Raw genomic sequence first — 23952 nt, forward strand, 5'->3', positions numbered from 1 at the left:
AAGCTAAACTGAAAGTTTCAATACTACACTCATAATCATACTGATAATATTTCTGGCACAATTTATCACCCTATAATACCATGCGATCAAATTTACCGCGTAAAACCACCATATTTCAGGTAGACAAAATCGATTGGCGCAATTTACCGTTGCCTATAATATAATAATTAATAACGTTTGTCGGTTAAGAAGCCTCTACACCTGCGTATTTTTGGTCGAAAACAACTCATTCTACTTCAAACGTACTGTTCCTAAGAATACTCAGATTTTTTTTTGAAAAAATATTTGAGTTCTTCAAATAATTTATTATTTGGTTTTATTATTTGGGTTTCGGTCGTGGCACAATTTAAAAAATTTTTTTTTAGTTAATTAATTATTTCAGTTTAAAAAAGTTAAAAATTGCATTTTTTTATATTGAAATATTTTTTTTTACTTAGCTTGCGCAACTACCGTGTCGCTGGATATTTTCATGATTTCTCACTACATCATCAACTTTGTTACAATATAATATCCATATTTTATAAGCTAATTATATTATTTTAAAACACTATGTCTTGGACTTTGTCCGTCATGTACTATTCTATAAACCAATAAATTTATTGAATTTTAAATACTTATTTAGTAAGTGTAAATACATTTGTTTTTTTAATAACTTTGCACTAAATATAATTAAACAAGAATATAAGAAACAATAGTATTACAATAAATATTTTTCGATTAGAAAAATCGAAGTACAGGTACACGATGTTACAATTATGTTATTACAATTATAGTGTTGTTCACTGATGCCATGCGATTAAATAATCGAATGCGAATACCGATTTTTTATTTTTGGTATTCAGTTTTATTAGCATTTTAAATTTGTAAATACTATAATTTTGTTTTATAATTTTTTAATTCATTATTTCAATTGTGGGTTGCTGCTAAAAACCCGGGTGGTCACCCATCCGGGATCAAGCGGTACCAGACGCAGCTTAACGTCAGGCGCCTTGCGGCAGCTGCGGTGTCTACTGCGCCACACCGTACCGGTAATAACTAAACGAAGATTTTGAGACGGTAAACGTCGGCAATCATTACACTAACGACAATTCCACGTATCTACAATTTGGCAACTTTTCAGGGGAAGCAAGAAACTGTTTTACTTTAATTTGAGAGAAGTAGTTTTACATATTACATATTTGTACAATATTTATCAAATTTTAAATAGTATTTTCTCATACTTAAAGTTACAATTATCAGTCATAATAATTGGGTTATTATCAAATTATTTACGTTTTTCACAGTTTAATAGTAGATACGCGTTATTACATAAACGTGATTTTGGAGGGAAATAACCGATTATATGAAAAAAAGTTGATAATGAAACATGTGCGCAAGGAGATTACGAATTATTTTATGTATAATATTCATCTCATTTTTGATAAAATGTCAGTTACATGCTATTGTCGTTATAACTATTGATGTTTTTATAGTGTAGCGCAATGTAAACTCTTTTAGACACAAATCGGCTAATCCGCTAATACTTGTCTATGGGGCAATCAATGTTTTTGTTATCCCGGAACGTTACCGTAGTGATTTTTGTTTGTAGTACTTACACTGGACTCGATTGAATGCGTTAAACTGTGATAGTGTTTATAACCTAATTAGGCAATTAATTAATTAATCTAGTCAATACTAGATCGTGTCATGGCAATGGATACACTGCATGAGGTATACCAAAAAGAACTTAATAGGATGTGCGAAAAACACCGTATTGAGCTCGAAGAAAATGAACAAAGACATCGCGATGAAATAAAGCGTTTGTGTGCTGAAAATGCTTTGGAAATTACAAAACTCAAACAAATTCTAAGATCTGAATACCAAGATGAGTTGAAAAAAATAAAAAATAAACACGAGCAGGAGATAGAAGAGTTGAGATATCAGTTTGAAAGTCGCCTTAATGATTTGAAAGATTGCGATCTAGACACATTGACAAAACGTATTGAAGAAGACATTACAAAAACTCAAGTAAAACATAAAAAAATAGTTTCGTACTTAATCAATGAAATTTACAAATTAAAAAAGGTGAACATAAATATCCCTTTGTATAACTTCAAGCAAACTATTGTTTATTTTGTTTTATTATTTGCAGACTATAATAAGTTCATCTTTTGATGACAATGAAAGGCCGTCGTCGTTAGATTCGTACGATCCAAAAATACTTCGTGAGGGTGTAAATGATGTGGATATTGAAACTTCTGATTATGTACATGTCAATATTCATTACTTTCCTCGTAAAAATTAATTAATAAGATTTTTTCTTTAGGTATTATCGCAAGACAGTATCGATACACAAATCAAAGATCTTGAAGACATAATTCAAGAAAGGTAAGTTGTTTTTGTGAATTTATTTATTTTAAATCATTGTAAAAATGTTAATTTTATTTATAGTACAATTTTTTTAAATTCACAGAGATGATTTACGTACAGTTGCTATGACTCTTCGTCAGTTGACCAAACATCTTTGCTCATTTCTCATCGATCAACAAGAAGAACTAAATAACTCGATAGTTGAGCATATGAATGAAATGGAATGTGGTGGCATTTCTAATGGTGGAGCAGGTGACGGTTGCCATATTAATTCGACAGATGAATTCCATGGTCTTGTTCAAGAATCTAGAAGTCCAAGGAGAGTACATTTTGTGCCAAACATTGAAGAGATTGTATCGCTAATTGATGAAAATTCAATATTAGCTGACTTCACTAACGTTGACGCATCTGGTGATACTTCCAACCTATTAAGATCTAATTTAAATGCGTGCTTAGAAAAATTGAAAGAAGAAGCTGCAACATTATCTGGTACAATATATATATATATATATTTTTTTTTTAAACCAATTTAAAAATGAATTATAGACTTTATAACCTATCGTAGGTAATTTTACAATAATGAGGACCAAGTGACATTTTCATGATTTTTTTTTGTGTTTTCTTAGTAAACTTAAAAAATAAAGTACAGGTAAAAGTTACAAGGTTAGGTTAGATAAATAGTTTAACTAAATTTTAAAACCTAAAAGAAAAGTTATGTAAATGTGGCTTTTGATGGTCTTTATTTTGATGTTACCATTGATGATTATTTGCTTATAACTTAGCCTTAAGTCAGTAGTAAGACATGCGTCTAAAGTTAGAAAGACGATAAAAAATATATTTTACTTGATATTAAAGATTTTATTGTACCACTTCTTTGTGCAATTTTTAGATAATTTGTATGTTTCATTAATTTTTTAATTTTTAAACTCGCAACTTGTGAAACATTTTTTGGTTCTTATTTTTTAAGCAAAGTAAATAGTTTTTCATTTTTGTTTTGTAAGTTTTTTACAACTTTATGCCAGTTTTGAAAATAACCAGTTGCCAAAAAAAAATTTGTAGTATGTAATTTAATTAATTTTTTTTAGTCATTTATGTATTTCTACCTATTGAATTATTATTGACTTAGTATAAGCAGATGTTATGACATAATTGTAAATACAATTTTTTTAATTTCAGATTTGACCACTACAGAACCAAAAGTCTTACGTCCGACTTCAGAAATTATTTGTCATAAATCCTTTTTTGACAAAAAACTGGATTATTACAAAAAAGTAACTCATTTAGTCTGTGTATATAGTCATTCTAAATCACAGTATGTCATAACTCCAATTTTGTAACGTTTATCAATTGACAATATAAGGAAAAAACATTAAACTATTGATTTTATGAAAATTCAATTTTCTGATTGGAGTTAGGATGGTTTTTTTTGGCCATTTATTTATTATCAAAAAATATATTTTTCTAATCTCAAAATGAAATTTTTGGAATTAGGATGAAATGCAAATAAATAAATAATGAAATTGTCTTTATACTTGTCTGTACATTTGTCGTTTGCCGATTCAAATGTAATAATAACCAAAAACTGTTTTAGGAACTCGAGAAGCAAAAATCTGATTATAAAAAGTTGTTTATGGAAAATTCCGCATTGGAACAAGAAAATGACTTCCTGAAAAAACAACTTGATAACGAAGTTTCCTCTGCTAGTTATAACAAGCAATGCATTATTGGTATTCAAAACAACAATTTAATGTTATTACAACACAAAGGTAAGATTAATTCATTATAAAAATTAAAACAATATCATAGTTGATAAATAAAAAATGTTTAAAGCTCAAGAATTAATTAAAAACTATGAAGATTGGACTCCTTTGCAAAGTTTGCTGGACGAATATCACAATGAATACTGCAAAATGGTCGATGACATGAAAAATGAGAAAGAAGATCTTACACAACAGGTTCAGTTATAATAGCTTAATTTAATTTAACTGTCCAGCACAACAAAAAAGTTAAAATATAAAATAAAATATATGTATTGTTGTTTATAGCTGATGGCAGCTGATAATCGATTGCATTCACTGAACTTATTTCTCAAAGACCAAACGGCAGAACGTGAACACGAAAGAGAGCAATACGATTCAGAAATGAAACTATTAAAAGAGCAATTGCGAGATAAGGAAAGATTATCTTTGGGAGCCGAAGACCTCAAAACACACGTAACATTTTTATTAAAACTGTTGGTTTTTTTTATATTTTTTTTGTAAAAACCGAATTTTTTAATTATTGTAGACCGAAATGCTTGTGAATGAACACAAAGAAGCTGAAGAACGGTATGAAAAACTGAAAGCAAAGCAACAGAAAACGGAAGAAATGTTAAAAGTGTCAGAACAAGAAGTGACATCGCTAAAGGAAATGATTTGTGGAATGGAACAACGCATGGAAATATTTGCTCAAAATGAAATATCCAATAAAAATTATATAAGCTCTCTAACGAAAATGTTAAAAGAAGAACAAACTAACCAACAAGATATGCTAGCTGAAGTAATAATGAAATTAGTGAAATGTCAATACAATTTTTTTTTTAAACATTTACATTTTTTTTTCAGTTAGATAGAATGAGAAATTTATTAGAAGAACAAAATCAGAGTTCTACTCCAGAATTTGGCGATGCCGAAATTGTAGTCAACAACTTTAGATTAAAAGTATATTGCGTATATTCTTTCATGTATTAGTATTTTTTATTTTTATTAATTAAATTTTTTGTTTAGCTCAAAGATTTAGAAAAATCAATTTCAAAACGCATTAAAGAACTGGATCAGTTTTGGGTGGTCGATGAATGTAGTTCTCCAATGTCTGAAGATATATCTGTTGCGTTAGTATTTTGAATTGACAAATTTCACAAAAACTTGTTTAGAACTACTGCATATTTATTAACTTGTGTAACAATTTTTATTTCGTCCAGGGAGAGATCCGAATTGCCGAATAATATAAGTTTAGAGAAAAATAGTTCTCCGTCTCGAATTGTAGCGACTTTGGACGATGTGTTTGTCAGAGTACAGGAGCGTTTAAGCAGAATGTATAAATCGGAAGACGCCATTTTGAAACACGAGTCTGAACAGCGGTTGTCTTTAAAAGCACTCAACAAACAACTTAAAGTGAGTAATAGCCTATTTTTTTATTTTTTCAAATAACTTAAATTGTGTTTTTAGGACTTGCAATCTGAAGTTGATACTTTAAGAACGAGACTCGCTGAAAAGAGTGATCAATTGACTGCAGCAAAAATGAAAATCGATAATCTCCGAGTATTAAAAAATAACGATGTCGAAACGGCTACTTCACAGTTGCACGATACATTAGAAAAAATTATTATGGAACATAAAAAATGTTCTCAAGTGTTGGAAGATAAAAATAATGAGGTTGGTGTTAAATTTAGTTTTGCTAATATTTTAGTAATAATTAAGTCTTTAATAACATTAAAGTTTTACGCTAAATATGTTTAAAAATTATTAAAAACATTTTTGACAACATTTTAAAAATATTAAAAGAACTCTGCTAACTTTAAAAAATTATTTGCTGAACCACTTTATTAAATATATTATACTGTTGTTAATAAAGTAGTGTTGTTCTATTGTAGATAAGTAAGCTAAATGATTTGACGAGGCATCTCAAAAATATGCTTTCTTCTTACGAATTTAAACTGATTGAAAAGCAAGATATCGATCCAAAAGCAATCAGCGACCTTGAATTAAAGGTTGTAAAGCTTGCTGAAGAAAATATGACTTTACAGGTAAATATTAATGTATTTTTAATTAAATATTTATATAAATTGTAAAACACTTGAATTTCTCATTGCATTGTTTATTGTATTTTAAGTTTAAAATACATGCACAAAATCAATTTTACTAACAATAATAATATTTTAAGAAGTAATTAAAAAAAAAATTCACACATAGATTTTTTTAAATTTAAGATTGAAACGAATAACAAAACGGCTCAGATTGAGACACTGCAAGCTAAACTTGATGAAATGCAAATTAGAGAAGAGGTATTTTTAAATGTAATTTATGATTGCTATTAATTTTTCAACCATTGATTCTACAATTTTCAGGATGGAAACAATGAAATCGACTCAAACGGTTTTTCCAAAAGTATTATGACTAATTCGCGTGCAAGTGAAAACGAACATATGAGACGAGCTGTGCCCAACGATTCCAATACTCTGGCTTCATTACAATTCCGGGATCATCATCATAATGTATCAATTCGAGAACCGTCAATGTCTAATTTAAGTCTACCATCTCCGCAATTAAAAGATCGGACAAATATGTATACTACTATGAATGTATGTATCAATAAATTTGTATTATAATTGTTACTGAACTTGTATTTTGGTTTTCTAGGATGATTTGAAATTGACATTGGCGAATACTAAGTTGGAATTAGAAAATAGAAATGCTTTAATAAAAATAATGGAAAAAGATTCTGAAGCTATGGAAACCCAAGTTAAAACATTAGAGGAAAATGTGCAATTATTACGTGTAGAAAATAGCTCACTCGAAGAACGTCTAAGTAAATTAATAGAAAATGAAAATTTGTTAACCGATAAACTTAATGACGCTCTCTCAGAGATTGAAAAAAAACAAATAACGCTAAAAGAACTCGAAACGTTAGGAGTAAAGTTGAGAGCAGAAATTCAACCACTAGAGTTCATGAAAGACAATTTAGAAAAGAAGTTGGCCAGTTTCAAAGACTGTAACAAAAAACAAACAGAGAAAATCAAATTTTTAGAAAACGTAAATGAAGAACTCGTGTATGAGTGTAATCGCTTAAAGGATGACCAAATGAAATTGTTAAAATCGTTACAACACGACAATTCAACATTGAAGCGCGAGTTGTTACAAACAGAAAAGTTTAAAATGGAAGTAGGCGAACAAATTGAGGAACTGAAAAATGAATACGAAAGACTTAAAAGTGAAAATGTTGCCTTGAGAGAAGACATTGACAATTTGATGGTGGACAAATCGCGTCTGAAGCACGAGCTAGCAAAAATGGAAGAGCTACACGCCGCCGAGTTAAAAGGTTGCCGCGACTTGTTAGCCGATGAACAAGAACAAAAACATAAAACGAACATGAATCTGTTGAGAACGATTGAAGAATTAACAAATCAAGCAACCGAACATAAATATTTGCTGTCCAGTTTGGAACAAAATAAAGATTGTAAGTAATATCTTAAAATTGTAGCATATATAATTTTTTTTAATGATATTTTTTTTTTTAAGGTGAACTGACAACGTCATTTTCAGATTTTGGGTCTGACAAAAACACAACAGACATGGTAACTATAGTACTTATCATTGCATATTTTTATTTCAGGGTTTCGGTTTTGAATCCCGTAACAACGTAAGTTCTTATTTTGTTCTTGTAAAACATATATCATTTAGGTGAAAAAGACTATGGCATTAATGGAAAATGATCTCATATACGAACAAAAAAAATGTGCCGATATCTTACAAAGTTTACAAGACAAAGAGGCTGAAACTGAACAATTAAATGCCATAAAAAACCACCAAGAAGAAAAAATAGCTGATTTCATGTGAGACAAAAGGTTTTTACAAGTATAAAAACTAAATTGCTGATATTTGTTGTTTGTATTTCAGTCGGAGAGTACAAGCAGAAGTAAATTGTAACACTGAATTAAAAATAAACGTAATTAAAATGGAAAATCGCATCAGGGAACTAGAAACTAAATCCAAAATCGATTCGGGTACTCTTACAGAATCGAAACAAGAAGACAGTAATTTAGTTAAGGTAATCATACTCTATTCTTATAAGATAAGAAACACAGTATGCTACCACACTAATAGTCCATGCCACCTCTGTGTTTTTTAAGTTCATTAGAATACTTTTAGGTGTGTAGATGTCATTGGTTACATATTTTAAAAATAAATATGTGTAATTTAGAAATTGTATGAAGAATTGAACAAAGTTTTGGAGACAAATGTGCATTTGGATTGTGAATTGAACAAAGTCTTGGATACAAATGAAAATTTAGACCGAGAATTAAACAGAATATTAGATATTAAAGAAGAAATGGACGAACAATTGGCAGAAGCTCACAAGACAATCAATGAACTTGAATCGTATAAACAAGAAAGAGCAACTTTATTGGTATTCATATTTTATTAGTAAATATTTTAAATAATTATTATACATTTAAAATATTTTTTTAGGAACAAATAGCAAAACAAAACATGTCTATTGGTAATTTTAAACAACAGTTAAACGATGCAGATGATGTGTTGAGAGTTCAGCGAGAAAGAGCGGAAAAAGACAAAAGATTGTTTGAGTTAAAAGTAATGTCAATACTATTTATTAAAATATTTAAAACAAAATTAATTTGAGGTATTTCATGATTTAGATCTTAGAGCTTCAAAAAGAACTTAAAGATACAAAACAAAAACATTCGGAATTAGTCAAAGAGTTCGAAAGACTTAAATCAAAAAGTATTCAAAAACAACCTAGCAACGAGTGTACATATGAATTATATGTAAGTACATATTAACCTTACCTAGATCCCTTATTGTTTATTTTACCAGGCTTCGCCTTTGTCATTACCTCCTTCTCGCTCATGCCTTCCATCTCTCCCTCAACTCATCTCCCATTTGTATCTTCCACAATAATGTACCTCCTTGTAATTTTAACCATATTTTCCTTGACTGCCCTACTATATACCCCAACAGAAAAAATTTACTTTCCCATCTCAGTTTGTTCGGCTATACCTCCCTTGGTCCATCTCTTCTTTTAAATTCCCGTTGTCCCTCTGTTATCGTCTTCTTAATTTCCTTTCTTTCCAAAGCTGGATTTCTTATTTAATTGTTTCTTTTCGCATGTCTTATTGTTTTTATAGTTGTTAAAATATTAATATTGTATGTTGATTTGTAATTGTTGTGCTGTAATATTGTTAAAATAATAGCAAAAAAAAAAAATACATATTAAGTAGTTTACTGTAGTTGATTATAAAAATCTTTCTAACAATCATGTTGTTTTTATAACACCATGTAATACTATCTTACAAATTTTTTTAGAACGACCTAAAGATGAAATTGACCGAATCTGAAAAAAAAATTTTAGAATGGGAAAAGAAATACAATGATGCCATTTTTGAAAATCGTAACGTACAACATAAGGTATGATAATGTTTATACATGTCATGTCTCTCTCTTATAAAAATTATTGGTTGGAATTTTTTATAACATAATATTTTATGGAATAAAAATAATTGATAATAATGTCTTATAGTTTGAATGTATGGATGCAGAATTTCAACACTTACAAAACAAAATGGAAGTCTTGCAAAATAAACTTGAGCTGAGTAAATTTTACGAAGACCGATTGAAGAGCGATATTAAAGATTTTACTCTTCCAGAAGATTTGAAACAGAGACAGACTGATTTGATTGTAACTTTATAAACTATTATACAGTTGATGAAATGTTATTGTATTTATATATTATTATGAATTTAGGTAAATTTGGAAGTTGAGAATGCAAAATTAACGAGCAAAGTAATGGAATATCGTGATAAGTATAGCAAGTGTAAAGCACACATAGAAGATATAAAAACTATGTTGACGAGTCAGAATATAAGAAAACTCGTAGAGAACAATATAGAACTTTGCAAAACAAGGGTAAGATGTATGATAGTTTAATAGCACGCTTTTGTTTTTCACGGGTTATTATTTATAGGACGAATTACGAACGCGAGTTGCCGATTTAAACAATTTAGTGAAAGACTTGACTCACAAACTGTCTCAAAAAGTATGGACTGTCTTAAAATTATTTTTCTATTTTATAAAAATTCAAATAAATATTTTAGACTGATAATTGGTGGCCTGTGTTAAATGATCGGTGTGCCGTGACTAGGATAGAATCACAATACCGCTCGTTGGTATGGCAAAAGATGTATTTAGTGAAACTAGCCAGTGGCAAAGACAAATTAGTGAGGATAATGCTTCCTGAATTAGAAGATGGACTTCTTAAAACTACTATGCAAAAAATATGTGGTAAACGGAAAATGTCCAGATTCAAGTGAGTTCACATGTGAATAAAATGCGTCTTTAACCCTATGTGGTGTAGTGTCGAAAGGTTGCTTGTTACGATGTTTTTTCCAACCTCAAATTTAATCGGAACTATGTGGATCAGTGGTACAGGGTTGTTGGAGGAAAGGGCTTTTAGTACAATCTTTAACGCGCAATTTTGTTATTCTAAAATATGATTTTAATTTTAATATAACAAAACATTACATATTATTGCATTGATTTTTAGGATTGTGGCAATTTGTATGATAGCCATGAGGCGTATGCAAATGACTGCTGCGGCGAAATATGCAGGCCTCCAACTCGAGAATACTCACTATAGTTTACCAAGAAAAATGCCATGGATAAAATGTTAAAATTGTGTTCCGATAAAGTGCCATCACAATTTTTATAGTTGTATGTTTATATATTTATATTTTAACTAAAATGTGCCTTATTTATAATATATATTTGTATAATGAAATTATTGATATACGAATTCAGAATTTATTAAGCTTACTTTTATTAGTTTAAAAAACTAGTTTCATATTATTATTATTATTATTATTTTTATATTATTTGCTCAATTTTTGTTGTAGTCATTACGTGTAATAATTAAAAAGACTTAAACACACTTGACGTGCCTTATGTAATTTTTTAATGTAAATAAATATGTTTTTTTTTAATACAATTTTGTACAAAATTCAGTTGGTTTTTTTGTTGTCTGACAGACAGGCCGCTATAACCCTCGAACTCCGGACAAAAGCTTTGGGTTTATTTTTGAAACTTTTTTATTTTCTTCTTCAATTGATAAATTGTACTTTTTCAGATACCGTCTAAAGCCAACGTTTTGCTTGTTCCTAACTAAAACATGAAAGTCCATTTAAGCGGACTCACCTAGTGTAAAGTCGAAACGTTTTTGTAGACGAATCAATAATGCTTAAAGCATACCTAAAACTGACAAAAACGGTCATTTATCAACAAAAAAAATGTTTATCTACTACTTGTATGTGTTAATGTTTAACACGAAAGGAAATTTAAAAACTATACAAATTTATTTTGTACATTTTTTACAAGATGTAAACTAAGATGTAGTGAAAAAAAGTCTAAAGTTTTTGAAATCGATTTCATAATACCTCACAAAAGTAGCGTCTGGGTGTATTCAACAATAAGGTAGAAAACCATTTTGGGATTTTCGTTACTTTTGTTTTATAATCAATATTTTTTTTTCAAATTTGATGTAAAATAAACTAGTCTACGTTAGGTATAGACAAAGTCATTTGTCAAAACAACTTCATTATTCACTTTAAAAATGAAGTCAATGTTTAAAAAAATGTGTTTTACTTACATGTTTTTAATTTTATAGGATTGCATGCGGTGTTTTTGTTTTAAAAATGTACTGTTTTCTCCCCACTTGGTCAAAATTACTTTCTAAGTTGGAAATTCTTTACTAATCATTGCCATCATTGATCATACGTGTAATATAAACGTATAATTTATAAACGTTTCGTAGAATTTAGGGATACAAACCGTGTATTATTGGTAGAAATGACGTGTACATTTCGTATATAATTAGTATAAAAATTTACAAAACATCTGTGTAAATAATGTTGATATTTAATTTCATAATAACGGACATCAGTATAAATTGCAATAGATCATTTTCTGCCTCTCAGGGATTGAATAACAGAATCTGGTGTATCATTAAATGTGTCAGGTAATTAAATTACTAGCTATTTATTGATAGAATAAATCTAGAAGCTAGAATAAATCTAGCTGGTTGACCCCGAAGAAGTTCTTGATGTCATGACAGAAAAATCAAGAAAAATTGATATAATTTTGGAAAATTATTAATAAAAACAAAAATGGTATAAGTTTCTATAGAGTAATGTATATTCTGTTGTAATCGTGGGGTTGCGGGGGGCGTAGCCCCCACGGCTTGTATTGCAATTTATTTGTTTATCCCCCTCCCCCCCCCAATAAAGAATCCTGAGAACGCCACTGTACTAACGACCCAATCGCCACAATTTTTCAACTTTTTATTTTTCCAATTTGGATCAAGTCAAGTGGATAACAGAAAAATATGGTCATTGGAAAGTGGAATATAATGTTGATTAGGACAACTGTCCCGTGGCCCAAGGGACATTGTGGATTTTGATAAAAGTGGCGCTATCCCTATGTGATATCATAATTATTTAATTTTGATAACTGAATGATAAGTGATAACGGTTAATCTTCACAAATTAGTAATAACTGAATTTAGATTTTAGTGGTCAGTAGACACTAGACAGTACATGCTTTGGCCTTCATTTTATGTTCTTGAACGTAATCTGCAATAACTAATGCCAAGTAATTTTCCATGGCCTTTGAATTCGTTCATAATAATGATTTTGAATTACTTAACTAGTTGTTAAAATTTTTTTGATTGTGTCAGTACTCACCACTCTGATAGATGTAAGTCATGTCTAAAACTGCTCTAATAAGCGTCAGGAGATTGATTGACACGAATGTGTGTACAAAACACAGGTAAAAATTTTGTAACTATTGTTTCAGTTAACTATTGTTAATACATTTATAGTAAATGTTGTATGATTATGTGGATAATGTGCTTTACAGAAAATAATTTTCAAAATTGACAAAATAAAATTGTTGAAATAACAATAATACTAATGTCCTTGGTAAAAATGTCAACATATAAATCTGTTTTTCGACTTTGATAAACAGTTTTTAAATTCTAAAAAAAACAAGTAATTTCCACACAAGTCAAATTTTATTACAAAACCTTGCACATACAAGTAGTGTTTAACAATTATTTATTTTGCTTACTCAACAAATAATATTGCTTAATTTAGTCTTTAGTTTTTTAATTTTTTTGTTTATTGAGATTTTGTTAATTTAACATTATACCTCAACAATTACAATATTAAAACAATTATTTATCTAAAATACTATTAATTAATATTGAGTATTAACATGAGATGAATATAATACAATATCGGTGTATGCAGTTATAGTAATAATAAACGTACATTACAGTTTAGTATATAACAAATATATAATAATATAATGAGAATGAAAAAAAATAATTCGTAGTTCAGATTTTGTAGACTAACATTTAGTACCTGCAGAGTGTACTTGGCTGTGATGCCGAGTAATATTAATTTTGTAGTGTGCCATAGGGATTGGGATAATCAATGCTAATTGAATGGCGACTTCACTGTGTGTTTGAGGTTTTTCCCTATTATATTCTGTATTGAAGTTATATTTTAAGGATCTATATTTATTCTTTTCATATTGAATTTTTTGGTATTAAAATTCTACCTACTAAACCATTTACACTGCCAAGTCAGCCTTTTGTTAACTATAATTTTCAAATTTCTCATTCTATATATTAATAATAATCTTTTACTGAATTACAAGACTATTATTATTTACAATATTATTATATTATTATGTCACTTAAATTTTTTTTCTCCAATTGTATGTTACATTATGTTGCACAATATCTTTAAGTTTTTTTTTAATAAATTATTTTTACTGAAAAATTAAATTATGGGATATTAATGTATTGTAACCAATTTTGTAAAATAATTTGTTTGCTAGATACTACAAAACATCTAAAAATAAATCTCACAATTAAATTTATCTAAATATTTTTGAAAAATAAAGTAAAAAATACTAGGAATAAAACCATAAATTGTACAAATATTATACATAAAATGTTTTAGATGAACTATAATATAGCTAGGCAAACCTGTTTGTTGAGTAGATACTCCTTTTTTCGATTTCATTATAGTTGTAATACTACTGTGTTGTTCAGAAGTGCAATGAAATATTATTTCCAATAGTTATATTATTCACAGTGCTTGAATTGAAAAAATAAAAGTAGGACGTTTTTACTTTAAAAAAAAAGAGCGTACCCAGCTTTTATTCTATTACTGAAAAACCAACACTTATGTCATTAGTAGGAGTACGCTACAATTTCTGAAAAAATAGTTGGGGTATTTAGTCCCTCCCCCCAATTTAAATACTGATTATAGTTGCATATCTATGATTTAATTGATAACTTATAAATAACTATACATTAAAGGTTGCTGCACAATGGATCGGATCGGAACAGTCTGATTGAATCGGAACGGAAGAAAATTGATAGCATAATTTTAAATCAAGCTAAGCACACTGAATCGGACCAGAAACTTTGCATCGGATCGGAACCGAACCTAATAGTTTGAAAACAATATTTTCACAAATTCCGAAGCGTTCTGAAGGCTAGCGCTTTGGCATTGGCACATAAAGTACACGTGCTAGGGCATAACTTTGGGTCTTTATCATGTTGTACTCGTATATAGCTGCAGTATTATTACATAGTATCGTTTTTAGAACCCGGATTTTCATGATAATGCATATTTTTTTAGTACAACAGAATTATATCCAAATACCATATAAATTTGATCACAAAGTCTAGATTTCAAATCAGCAAACTTATTTTGCGTAGTTGAATTTCTTGAGCATATGAACTCATTTTTTTTATCATACACTTTTCTTGTTTATCTTTGGCATCTGCTAGGAGAGCTAGTGTAACAATCATATCTTATTTGTCACTACTAGCATCACTCATTTTAAAATATTTATAAATTTAAAAAATTTAAGAGTATCCACACTTTATGCAGATACATCAATACATGGATATGTCCTGACATATAACTATATAATTATATATAATCTCCTTACGGTATATGATGATTGTATAGTCTTATTTATATGTTCTGACCAAACGTTTTTTAGTAGTTTTATAATATCTGGCCTTAATCGATTTACTGGCAACATTTATCAATATTTAATATTTCTCATAAATTAGTTTCTGTGGTTTACTAGTAAGGAAGTGCCTATGTACAAAATTAATTTGACTATCCTTATATATATATCGTTATATCATTATATCCTGTGGATACTCTTAACTTTATTTTTAGAATGACCCTCTATAATCCATATCTATTATCTCTAATCTAATATATATATACTTAATGATGTAAGGATAAAAACGTCAGCACTGTGACACTTCACATGTCGCAATTTTCAGAATGACCCCTAGCCATAAGACATATTTATGTTGAAATGCGTGTTATGACCATCAGCTATAGATAACAAGGTTAAATTCGGCCGGTGCTCAGTGGACGACCTCGAATTTTCCAATTCAGTATGCGGAAAAAATTGTTGTTTGTTCTGACACGTTCCGATGTAAGAAATTCGATTCCGATCCGATCCAGTGTGAAATATATTTTTAAGTTTTATTTATTTATTTGCAATGTTATTTAGCATTAAGAGGATGTTATACCCCCTAGTTAGGTATAGGCAATTTTTTGCAAAGTCTTAATTTGAAGCTTAAACTGTAACGTGTAATTATTAGTTTAGTAATTAGAACTCCTTTTTTTTTGTAGTTGATTTATTTTTCGGACAATCACAACATCTTTGTCAGTGATTTAAAATATTTTTTTTATCTAAACATAGTTATGCAGAATGTGTTTTACCAAGTCCATGGTTGTTTTAGAGCAAAAACACCTATTATGAAATTGAAAGATCCCAACATTTCAGAGACAATGTCATATCTGATTTGAAAATATATAGTAATTTTAAAAAACGTGATTTTAAATGTTAAATATTAAGTTAAATGTTAGGTTTATCAAAAAAGGGATATGACATTGTCTGCAACATCATGTTATCTTTCGCTTTTGTTATAAATATTTTTGCTCTAATATCACCACAAAGCAAGTAAAACGCATTCTGTGTAGGTATGTTTGTAGGTAATGCTTGAAAAATGGGTGGATAACGTCCTCTTAATACTTTTTAGTTAAATATTAGTTATATTTAGAAATTCTAATTGTAATTAATTTAACAAATTGTAGGAAATTGAAGTCGGCTGCTATAGTTAATGGAAAATCAATTCACTGTATAGCCAGTAGGCTTGTTAAGTTGCCTAAAATAACTAGGTGTATTAGTGTAAATCAAACACGTACATTCATTGGTTTATTTTCATCAAGTAATGGAGGAAGTAATAGAAGAATTTATAGAGATCGAAAACTAATTGGGTGAGTCTAATTGTACTACTCTAACAGTAACAGTATTAATTTCCTAGCACAGTTTTGTTTTATTTTTGTTTTCCACAAATGTTTTCAGATATTCTCCGGAACAAATGTTTGATGTTATCCAAGATACAGAAAATTACAAGAAATTTTTACCATTCTGTCGACAATCTTCAGTCAAAGTGCGAGAAGATAATTATGTAAAAACATTTTTGGAAATAGGCTTCCCTCCAATTATTGAAAATTATGTATCACATGTCACTTTTAAAAGACCTCATATGATAAAGGCGGAGTGTCGTGACGGTAATCTGTTTAAACATTTAATCACTCAATGGAACTGTAATCCTGGGCTAAATAATAAGCCTAATACCTGTATTATTAACTTTTTTGTTTCCTACGAGTTCAAGTCGCATATACACTCCAAGTTAGCTAATATGTTCTTTAATGAGCTTGTCAAGCAAATGGAACAAGCATTTTTTGATGAAGCTGCTCGACGCTATGGGCAACCATCCATCAAAGCCCAGCCACTTAAACTGTTACCATTTACTGAAGATTAAACATTAATGTTCTTTTTAGAGTACAGGTACCTATATAAAGTACTCTATATAAGTATTTTTAAATAATTAAAAAAAAAAATATATTGTTATTTAATAATTATACAGAATTGTTATGTAGTAGAATTTGTTGCAAATATTGTTCGATTTTATGAGTATTGACTAAGATATATTAGGTATACAATTTAAACTATTTTTAGACTAAGTTTTCTGTTAAAATAGGTATAATACTAGTCACTGAATAATAAACAAAAGCTACCAATTAATACATTTAAAATTATTATAACTGGCCATTAAGTTAAAAAAGTTTATTTTTGAATTTTGTAACTGATATTGTATTTTAGTTGAAATTTAAAAAAAAAAAGCATTTTAAATATTGTTTTTCTTTCTATTATACATGTAAATAATATATACACAACCCATTTTTAGGAGAATCAAAAATAATTATTATTTATTAAAATATTTACTAATATTTATGTGGGATATTAATCAATATAAATCTGCAATGTGTAAGGTTGAATTAAATATTATTAAGTGTATAACTTGAGGAGGATGAGTATGTAGGGTTATGTTAGGTGGGTGGGAAACCGTCTAGTAAAAATGAGCCGATATCCCCTTCTCCACGAATGGACTGACGACCTGTCCCAGATAACCAACCTGTCGGGGAACTCCTCTTTGGAAGAATCCGGGATGGTTCTATATGGGCTGCTTAATCTGTTTCTAAAGAAATTAAATTGTATAACTCAGTTTTTTTAATCTATGATAATATTATATATATACCTAACATATTTTAGGATTACAGTAATTATAGTTATAAAACTGAATTTAGGATGTTTGGACTTAACAAACTAGAGCAAAAAAATTAACTAGGTATCAAGAACACTTAAATATTTGTATGTCTGCTGTTATTATTATACATGGTACACAGGTCAGCTGATAACCCCGTTTAACATGATTATATGTAATAGGTAATTGATGTTCGATATAATTAATGATTAATATAATCATGTGATTCATCAAATTAACAGTTATAAAAATCTTGAACCACCTTCATAACCTCCAAGCAGTCAAGTCTTTAAAAATCCTGTTGGTGATCGCACTGCGGTGTTACAAGGTCTTCTTATTTACAATCAGAAAAACAAAACAAAAAAAGAGGTGAAATTTTATAGAAAAAAACGGATAATTATCTTATTTTTACACATTATTTCAACTAATTAATTACTGTGGTAGTTTTTTCGACTTTTCTATAAAATTTCCTCTTTTTTTTTTTTTTATGGAGAACCCAATTTGAAATATACACATTTTATGAAACCAACTCTTTAGATCATAAGAAAAAAAAACAATACATTTTTCATAAAACTAAGATTATTTTACATAAGAAACTGGTTTTTAATCTATGTTTTTTTTTTATGGCCGAAGATACTATAAAAATGATAAAAAGAAGTCAAGAAAAAAACTGAAAATACTTTTTACTACCATGGCCATTTTCATTTTCTATGTTGTATGTGTTCAGCAGACTCTAAGCTATAAAACCATTAAAACTTCAGCACAAAGGAGTAGGAAAAAAGCTATGCGTTGATTTGTGCACAAGTGTCGAAATCCTATTTAAACTTCAACCCTTGTGGGGCACGGGTTAAATTTTTTTGATCTTATTTTTATTGTATTTAGAAACTTTTTAGGAGGCGTCGAGGTTAAAATTCGACTTTTTAAGGACCACCTTAATATAAAAATGTATTTAATAAGGTTTATCGACCAACATTTTAACAACATATGTTTGATAACTATAACAATTGAAATGTTTAAGCAATATCGCCTTGTAATTCAGATATAAACATTTATTAGTTAATAATTTATTATCTATACAAAACAAGACTTTAGTCTTTAATAATAGCATTTGTATAACTGTACATAATTTCATGTAAATCTAATTTATAGTACAAATATTTAACACTTAGATATCTATGGTACCTTTGTTACACAAAAAAAGGTGTTTGTTTGATCAACATTATGACAATATAAGCCATGAGTCCAATGTCCATGTAAATTTACCTAAAAAGAAAATTAGTTATATAACAAAATTTTCTTCTAAACAATAAAAAGCTAAACTAGTAAGGCCAACTGTAAATAAATGGATCAAATTCAATGATATTTTATGAATAAAGTAATTGACAATTTTCTATTTTAACTCTATACTTTTAATTCTAAGATGTTAAGGGGTACGAAAAGCGCTATTTATTAAGAACAAAGAGGCAAAGGATATGCAATATTTTACAAAAATTGATCTAGTAGCCATTTTTAATATGCCGACTAATTTTATGGTGAAAAAATATTAAGTTTTTTTTTCTAGTTATAATACTTATTAAGTTATTTTTCTCTGAGTTATGGCGAAAGTTTGATGAAAAATTACTTTCGCAGAAGTAATTTTTTGGCGTATTTTTGGACGGGTTTCAATTTTTCTTTTTTCTTATGCAATGCTTACTATTTTTTTAGGGTTAATAAAAAAAAATTTTTTTGAAATATATTCGGAAGACACTTCAGAAAGTGACTTTGCGTTATAGTCTTTAATAGTAAAAGTTTTTACGCTTTCCGTTCCCCTTAATATACTACATAAATAAACAAAATACGAACAACGTTGGTTCTTTTAATAGAAAAAATTGCATTTACAATTACCCCACCTAACCCTAGGATGGTTGACTGTTGAGTTGAAGTTTTAGCAATAGTGAAAAATACCTATATAGTGTATATTAAAACCTATCTTTTAGAATTTCCAAATATACTTATTAAACTATACTAGGTTATTTAAAATAGTTATTAATTAATTTAATAAAATATTGATAATTTCTTAGAAATATAAAAAATTTAATTTAAAATAAATTATATTAAATTTCAGCTAACAAGTTAAAATCTTAATAAACAAACCTTACAACATTTACACAATGATTATTTTGAAACAGTTCAATAATAAAATATTGAGTTATCCATCTTGACCAAAATCTAAAGTAAATTTTTTTAGTTTCTGCATATCTTCTTCATTCACAGTTGGCTTAGATGTTGCCAAGGATCTCAACATATCGTTCTAAAACAGCATGTTTTAAACTTATTGTTAATTATTAATGAATAAAGGGAGAGGTGGTCTGGGATTCAATTGGGTCATAGGTCATAGCATTAAGATATGGAGTGTTTTTAAAAAAAAAAATATCTGTTTATGCCACCCACGCAAGCACTTGTGGGCTAAAATACATTTTGTGTTCAATCCAGACAGCGAACATTTTTTTTTTTAATAAAATCCGATTGCAGAACAACATTTTATTTAATTTGTAGTTGATTAGTTGATGGTATAAACTCGGTTTGGGACTGGCATCTAACTACAAATTGATACATAATCTATTTTAATCTGACTAAAACTGTAGATAAAATTTACTGTTTGATATGGCAAAACCTTAGGTCGGATTAGTCTAATTTCCAATTTCAAATCGGGCTGAATTAAACAATGCTGAAATTATTTTTTCTTTAGAGTGGGTTGGGCTAATATTTGGATCTTTAAAATTTAGGGGAGGTTAGGTTAGGTTAGGTTGGTATATTTTTATTTGAAATCAAGCTGGACTGGATTGAATAAAATGTATTTAAACTCTTGGTCTATCAACTATATAAAAGTTATCAAACTTGATAGATTCATTTTAAAATAGCCCAAGCATTATAACACCCTTGGCCAGTTCACCTCTCAGTAAAGGATCGAGACAATTATTTAATGTTATCACTTACTGTTGTTACTGCTGGTTCAAGAAGTTTGTCACTAGGAACATCCATAAATGACATTTTTATAGCCCCAGGACTTGTTGGAGAACAAGGCGTGAGAAGATCATTGACTCTTACTTTAGGGTTTGTTCGTCCACGTCCCGAAACTTTTTTGAAATGAGTAGCTGTTTGTACTTTACGCACGGGTTGCATAAGGGCATCTCTCACAACTATACTTATGTCTGCTCCAGAATATCTAATAAACTACTATTATTAGTTAAATGGTTATTAATCTTTATTAATATAAGTAATAGAAGTACCCTTCTGTTTTAGCAGCTAATTGTTTTAGATCTTTTTCAGTTAATCTATGGTAAGTGTTTCCTAAATTTTGTTTTAGCATCTCTAATCTGGCATGTTCTGCTGGTAAAGGAATATATATACGCTTCTCGAAACGTCTACGTATAGCTGCATCAAGGACCCATGGAATATTTGTGGCCCCCAACACAAGAATACCTTCATTATTAGTACCAACCCCTAAAAAAAAATATAAAAATTACAACTTTTCTATTATTACTACATTTATTATAAAAGTTACCTTGCATTTGTACTAAAAACTCAGTCTTTATTCTTCGGGCTGATTCAGATTCATTGTCTGAGCGTGAGGAACAAAGGGAATCTACTTCATCAATGAAAATAATGCTAGGTTTATGGTGTCTTGCTAATTCAAATAAATTTTTAACGAGCTTTTCAGACTCTCCCAGCCATTTAGATACAAGATCTGAAGATGAGACAGAGAAGAATGTAGAATTATTGGCTTCAGTCGCTACAGCTTTAGCCAAATATGATTTACCAGTTCCTGGCGGCTGTATAATTATTAAAAATTATTTTTTAATTTATTTGAGTAGGTTTGGGTTATAATAATAAAAAAATGGAGATGTACCCCAAACAATAATATTCCTTTCCAAGGAATTCTTTTGCCTGTGAAAAGGTGTGGAAATTTAATCGGCAGAATAACAGCTTCCTTAAGAGCTTCTTTTGCACCTTCCAAGCCAGCAATATCAGTCCATTTAACACATGGTTTTTCAACAACAATAGCGTCTTTCAACTTACTTTGTAGCTTCTTTTCTGAATCTGTTTCATCTTCAGCACAATTGTTCTTTTTATCATTATTCCTATACAAAAAGTATAATTGTAAGTATTTTATAAAAATAATAGTAAGTATGAAAATCTTCATAAAACTTCATCTATTGTAAGAAGGTGGTTCAGAAAGTAACTCCAATTTATTTTTTTCTATACATTTATAGAATATGTTATAAATATATACAGCTATTTCTTTACGTTGTCGCCAGATGGTTGAAAACATTTTTGACGAATGTTCTTTTACAACTGATGAAGAGATCAAAGAAGTTGTTTAGAATTGAGCAAGGGAGATGGCGGAAGGGACCTTCAAGGAGGGAATACAAAAAATGATCGTCTGGTCGAAATGTATTCATCTACTTAGTGACTATGTCAAAAAAAAGTTGTATATATATATATATATATATATCAACAAATCCTATACATTTGGTAAAAAAAAAAAAAACAATTTTTTAAAAGTAAACAGGCATTACCTTCTGAACGACCATTCTTACAATAGCATACATACTTAGAATTTGATTCTCCACTTTTAATTAGTTTTTTTTTGTTTTTTTTGTTCTTCAAATAGTCTTTTAACTTTTCTGCTCTTTCCAAATATTGTGAACATCGATTGCGTACACTATCTTTCGCTTTATCTCCATTGATTTCATCTAATTATCATAAGAAAGAAAACATTGAATCAAATAAAGAAACGCAATCATTATCAAATTGAAATAAAAAATCAATTACATTTGAGAGCATGTAAGAAATACTCAATTCCACTTTCATACAACATTAATGCATCTTCATAGTTTTTATTACGGTCTTTTTCAGTTGCTTTAGTAACCAAATCTATTGCTCTCTAAAATAAAAAATAAAATATCAGTTTTAATATTAACAAAAGGCAATATTAATTTCAGGCTCGAAAATATTTTGTTTGCTCTTGCACATGGACAAGGCTCAAAGCTGTCAAAATTATTTAATGATATATCAATATTATTACCTGTAAAGTAGTAGAAATCGCCATTCTGAGTTCTCAGTTCGGTTATTACTAATTAGTAATTTTCAAAGACCGAAAACTAACGATTATTACCTTATCACAGTCGCTCAAACCGAGATAACTGTAGGTCACCGGGTGTTGATAGCATGTGATACTAAATACTGGCAACGTCTATGGCTCAATAATATTATAGTCGCTCATTTATAATAATATATTGTGGAGTAGACATTATATTTTTAATTTATATCCTATAGACTTTATTAACATACCCAGCTCTAAAAAATAATGTTGTTCCCTACTTTTAATGTAACATAATATTTAATTATAAATTAATGATTAATGATGTCAGTCTCATGGTTATATCCGATTTTGAATATTTGCAACTTGGTAAAGTAAATAGTTATACTTTTCCTGTAGGCAATTTCCCAGTAAACCATTAATATAAAGCTTAAATTATTAATTAATACAGCTATGAAACTCCACATTTATATTTGTTCCCAACTCTTCAGCACAAATGCTTATACAGCAAAAATGTATTAATCTGCTACTAAAATATGTACTTCAATTGAACTTTTACTGGAGAGTTACTTATTATGTGTTCAGTTTTTTTGTTTTCATCAAATTTTCAAGTTAACAATAAAAAAAATTATTTATATATTAATTCAGTTTAGTGACGAGGTCGAAGCGTCGAAAATGAACCATTTTTGTATTGCAACTTCCAACACAATCGTTTAAAAAGGCATACGTAAAAGACAAGTTAATAATTGCAAACACTTGAGTTATTAGTAGATATAAATATATAACCTCTAGCATATCCTATTTTACAAATAAGTAATTACAACTTATGTCTGATAGTATTGTAGAAGAAAACCAAGTATGGATAACTGACAGTCTAAATGAGATACATACAAAATTGCGGTCGCATTTAACTAGATGAAAAAAAATTAAATAATCAAATTTAGACTATTTTAGGTATATTGAGCTATTAAACTAAAAAATACTACATAATATTGATAATGTAATAGATGCTATACAATTTTGGACTTTT

General features: G+C 28.8%; 3 protein-coding genes across 5 annotated transcripts; 2 read left to right on the plus strand and 1 right to left on the minus strand.

The window, feature by feature from the left end:
* Window positions 1–1174: 1174 nt before the first annotated feature.
* Window positions 1175–11047, plus strand: LOC126844543 (putative leucine-rich repeat-containing protein DDB_G0290503). 2 transcript variants are annotated; one of them, XM_050582818.1, is made up of 29 exons: window positions 1176–2064; window positions 2132–2245; window positions 2306–2367; window positions 2453–2838; window positions 3526–3620; window positions 3941–4115; window positions 4180–4304; window positions 4395–4562; window positions 4636–4887; window positions 4953–5048; window positions 5115–5218; window positions 5309–5501; window positions 5556–5762; window positions 5981–6133; window positions 6317–6391; window positions 6455–6688; window positions 6747–7563; window positions 7626–7681; window positions 7788–7939; window positions 8004–8154; window positions 8308–8514; window positions 8577–8699; window positions 8765–8893; window positions 9432–9533; window positions 9646–9804; window positions 9871–10032; window positions 10091–10162; window positions 10221–10432; window positions 10670–11047. In XM_050582818.1, exons 1-29 carry the CDS (start codon window positions 1687–1689, stop codon window positions 10794–10796), a joined length of 5286 nt encoding a protein of 1761 aa, XP_050438775.1. In that variant the 5' UTR covers window positions 1176–1686; the 3' UTR covers window positions 10797–11047. The 2 variants fall into 2 exon arrangements, with proteins under 2 accessions (XP_050438776.1, XP_050438775.1); XM_050582819.1 differs by lacking the exon at window positions 6317–6391 and having other exon boundaries at window positions 1175–2064.
* Window positions 11048–12654: 1607 nt separating this feature from the next.
* LOC126844618 (coenzyme Q-binding protein COQ10 homolog B, mitochondrial) lies at window positions 12655–17338 on the plus strand. The gene is made up of 3 exons (XM_050582928.1): window positions 12655–12945; window positions 16323–16505; window positions 16594–17338. The coding sequence occupies exons 1-3, from the start codon at window positions 12881–12883 to the stop codon at window positions 17054–17056; spliced, it is 711 nt and encodes a 236-aa protein (XP_050438885.1). The 5' UTR covers window positions 12655–12880; the 3' UTR covers window positions 17057–17338.
* A 1623-nt stretch (window positions 17339–18961) lies between these two features.
* LOC126844617 (vacuolar protein sorting-associated protein 4-like) lies at window positions 18962–23051 on the minus strand. Of its 2 annotated transcripts, none has more exons than XM_050582927.1 (9): window positions 22908–23051; window positions 22655–22766; window positions 22434–22575; window positions 21729–21960; window positions 21384–21651; window positions 21109–21322; window positions 20816–21044; window positions 19978–20129; window positions 18962–19102 (listed from the first exon to the last, which is right to left on the minus strand). In XM_050582927.1, the coding sequence occupies exons 1-8, from the start codon at window positions 22929–22931 to the stop codon at window positions 20028–20030; spliced, it is 1323 nt and encodes a 440-aa protein (XP_050438884.1). In that variant the 5' UTR covers window positions 22932–23051; the 3' UTR covers window positions 18962–19102; window positions 19978–20027. The 2 variants fall into 2 exon arrangements, with proteins under 2 accessions (XP_050438884.1, XP_050438883.1); XM_050582926.1 differs by having other exon boundaries at window positions 18964–19102; window positions 19973–20129; window positions 22908–23049.
* Window positions 23052–23952: the final 901 nt, after the last annotated feature.

This window comes from Adelges cooleyi, unplaced genomic scaffold (genome assembly GCF_023614345.1).
Source record: "Adelges cooleyi isolate 19-005CV unplaced genomic scaffold, UGA_ACOO_1.1 ACOO_flye_CR_arks_rails_tigmint_CR_PRNA_651, whole genome shotgun sequence".
Classification (NCBI taxonomy): Eukaryota; Metazoa; Arthropoda; class Insecta; order Hemiptera; family Adelgidae; genus Adelges; species Adelges cooleyi.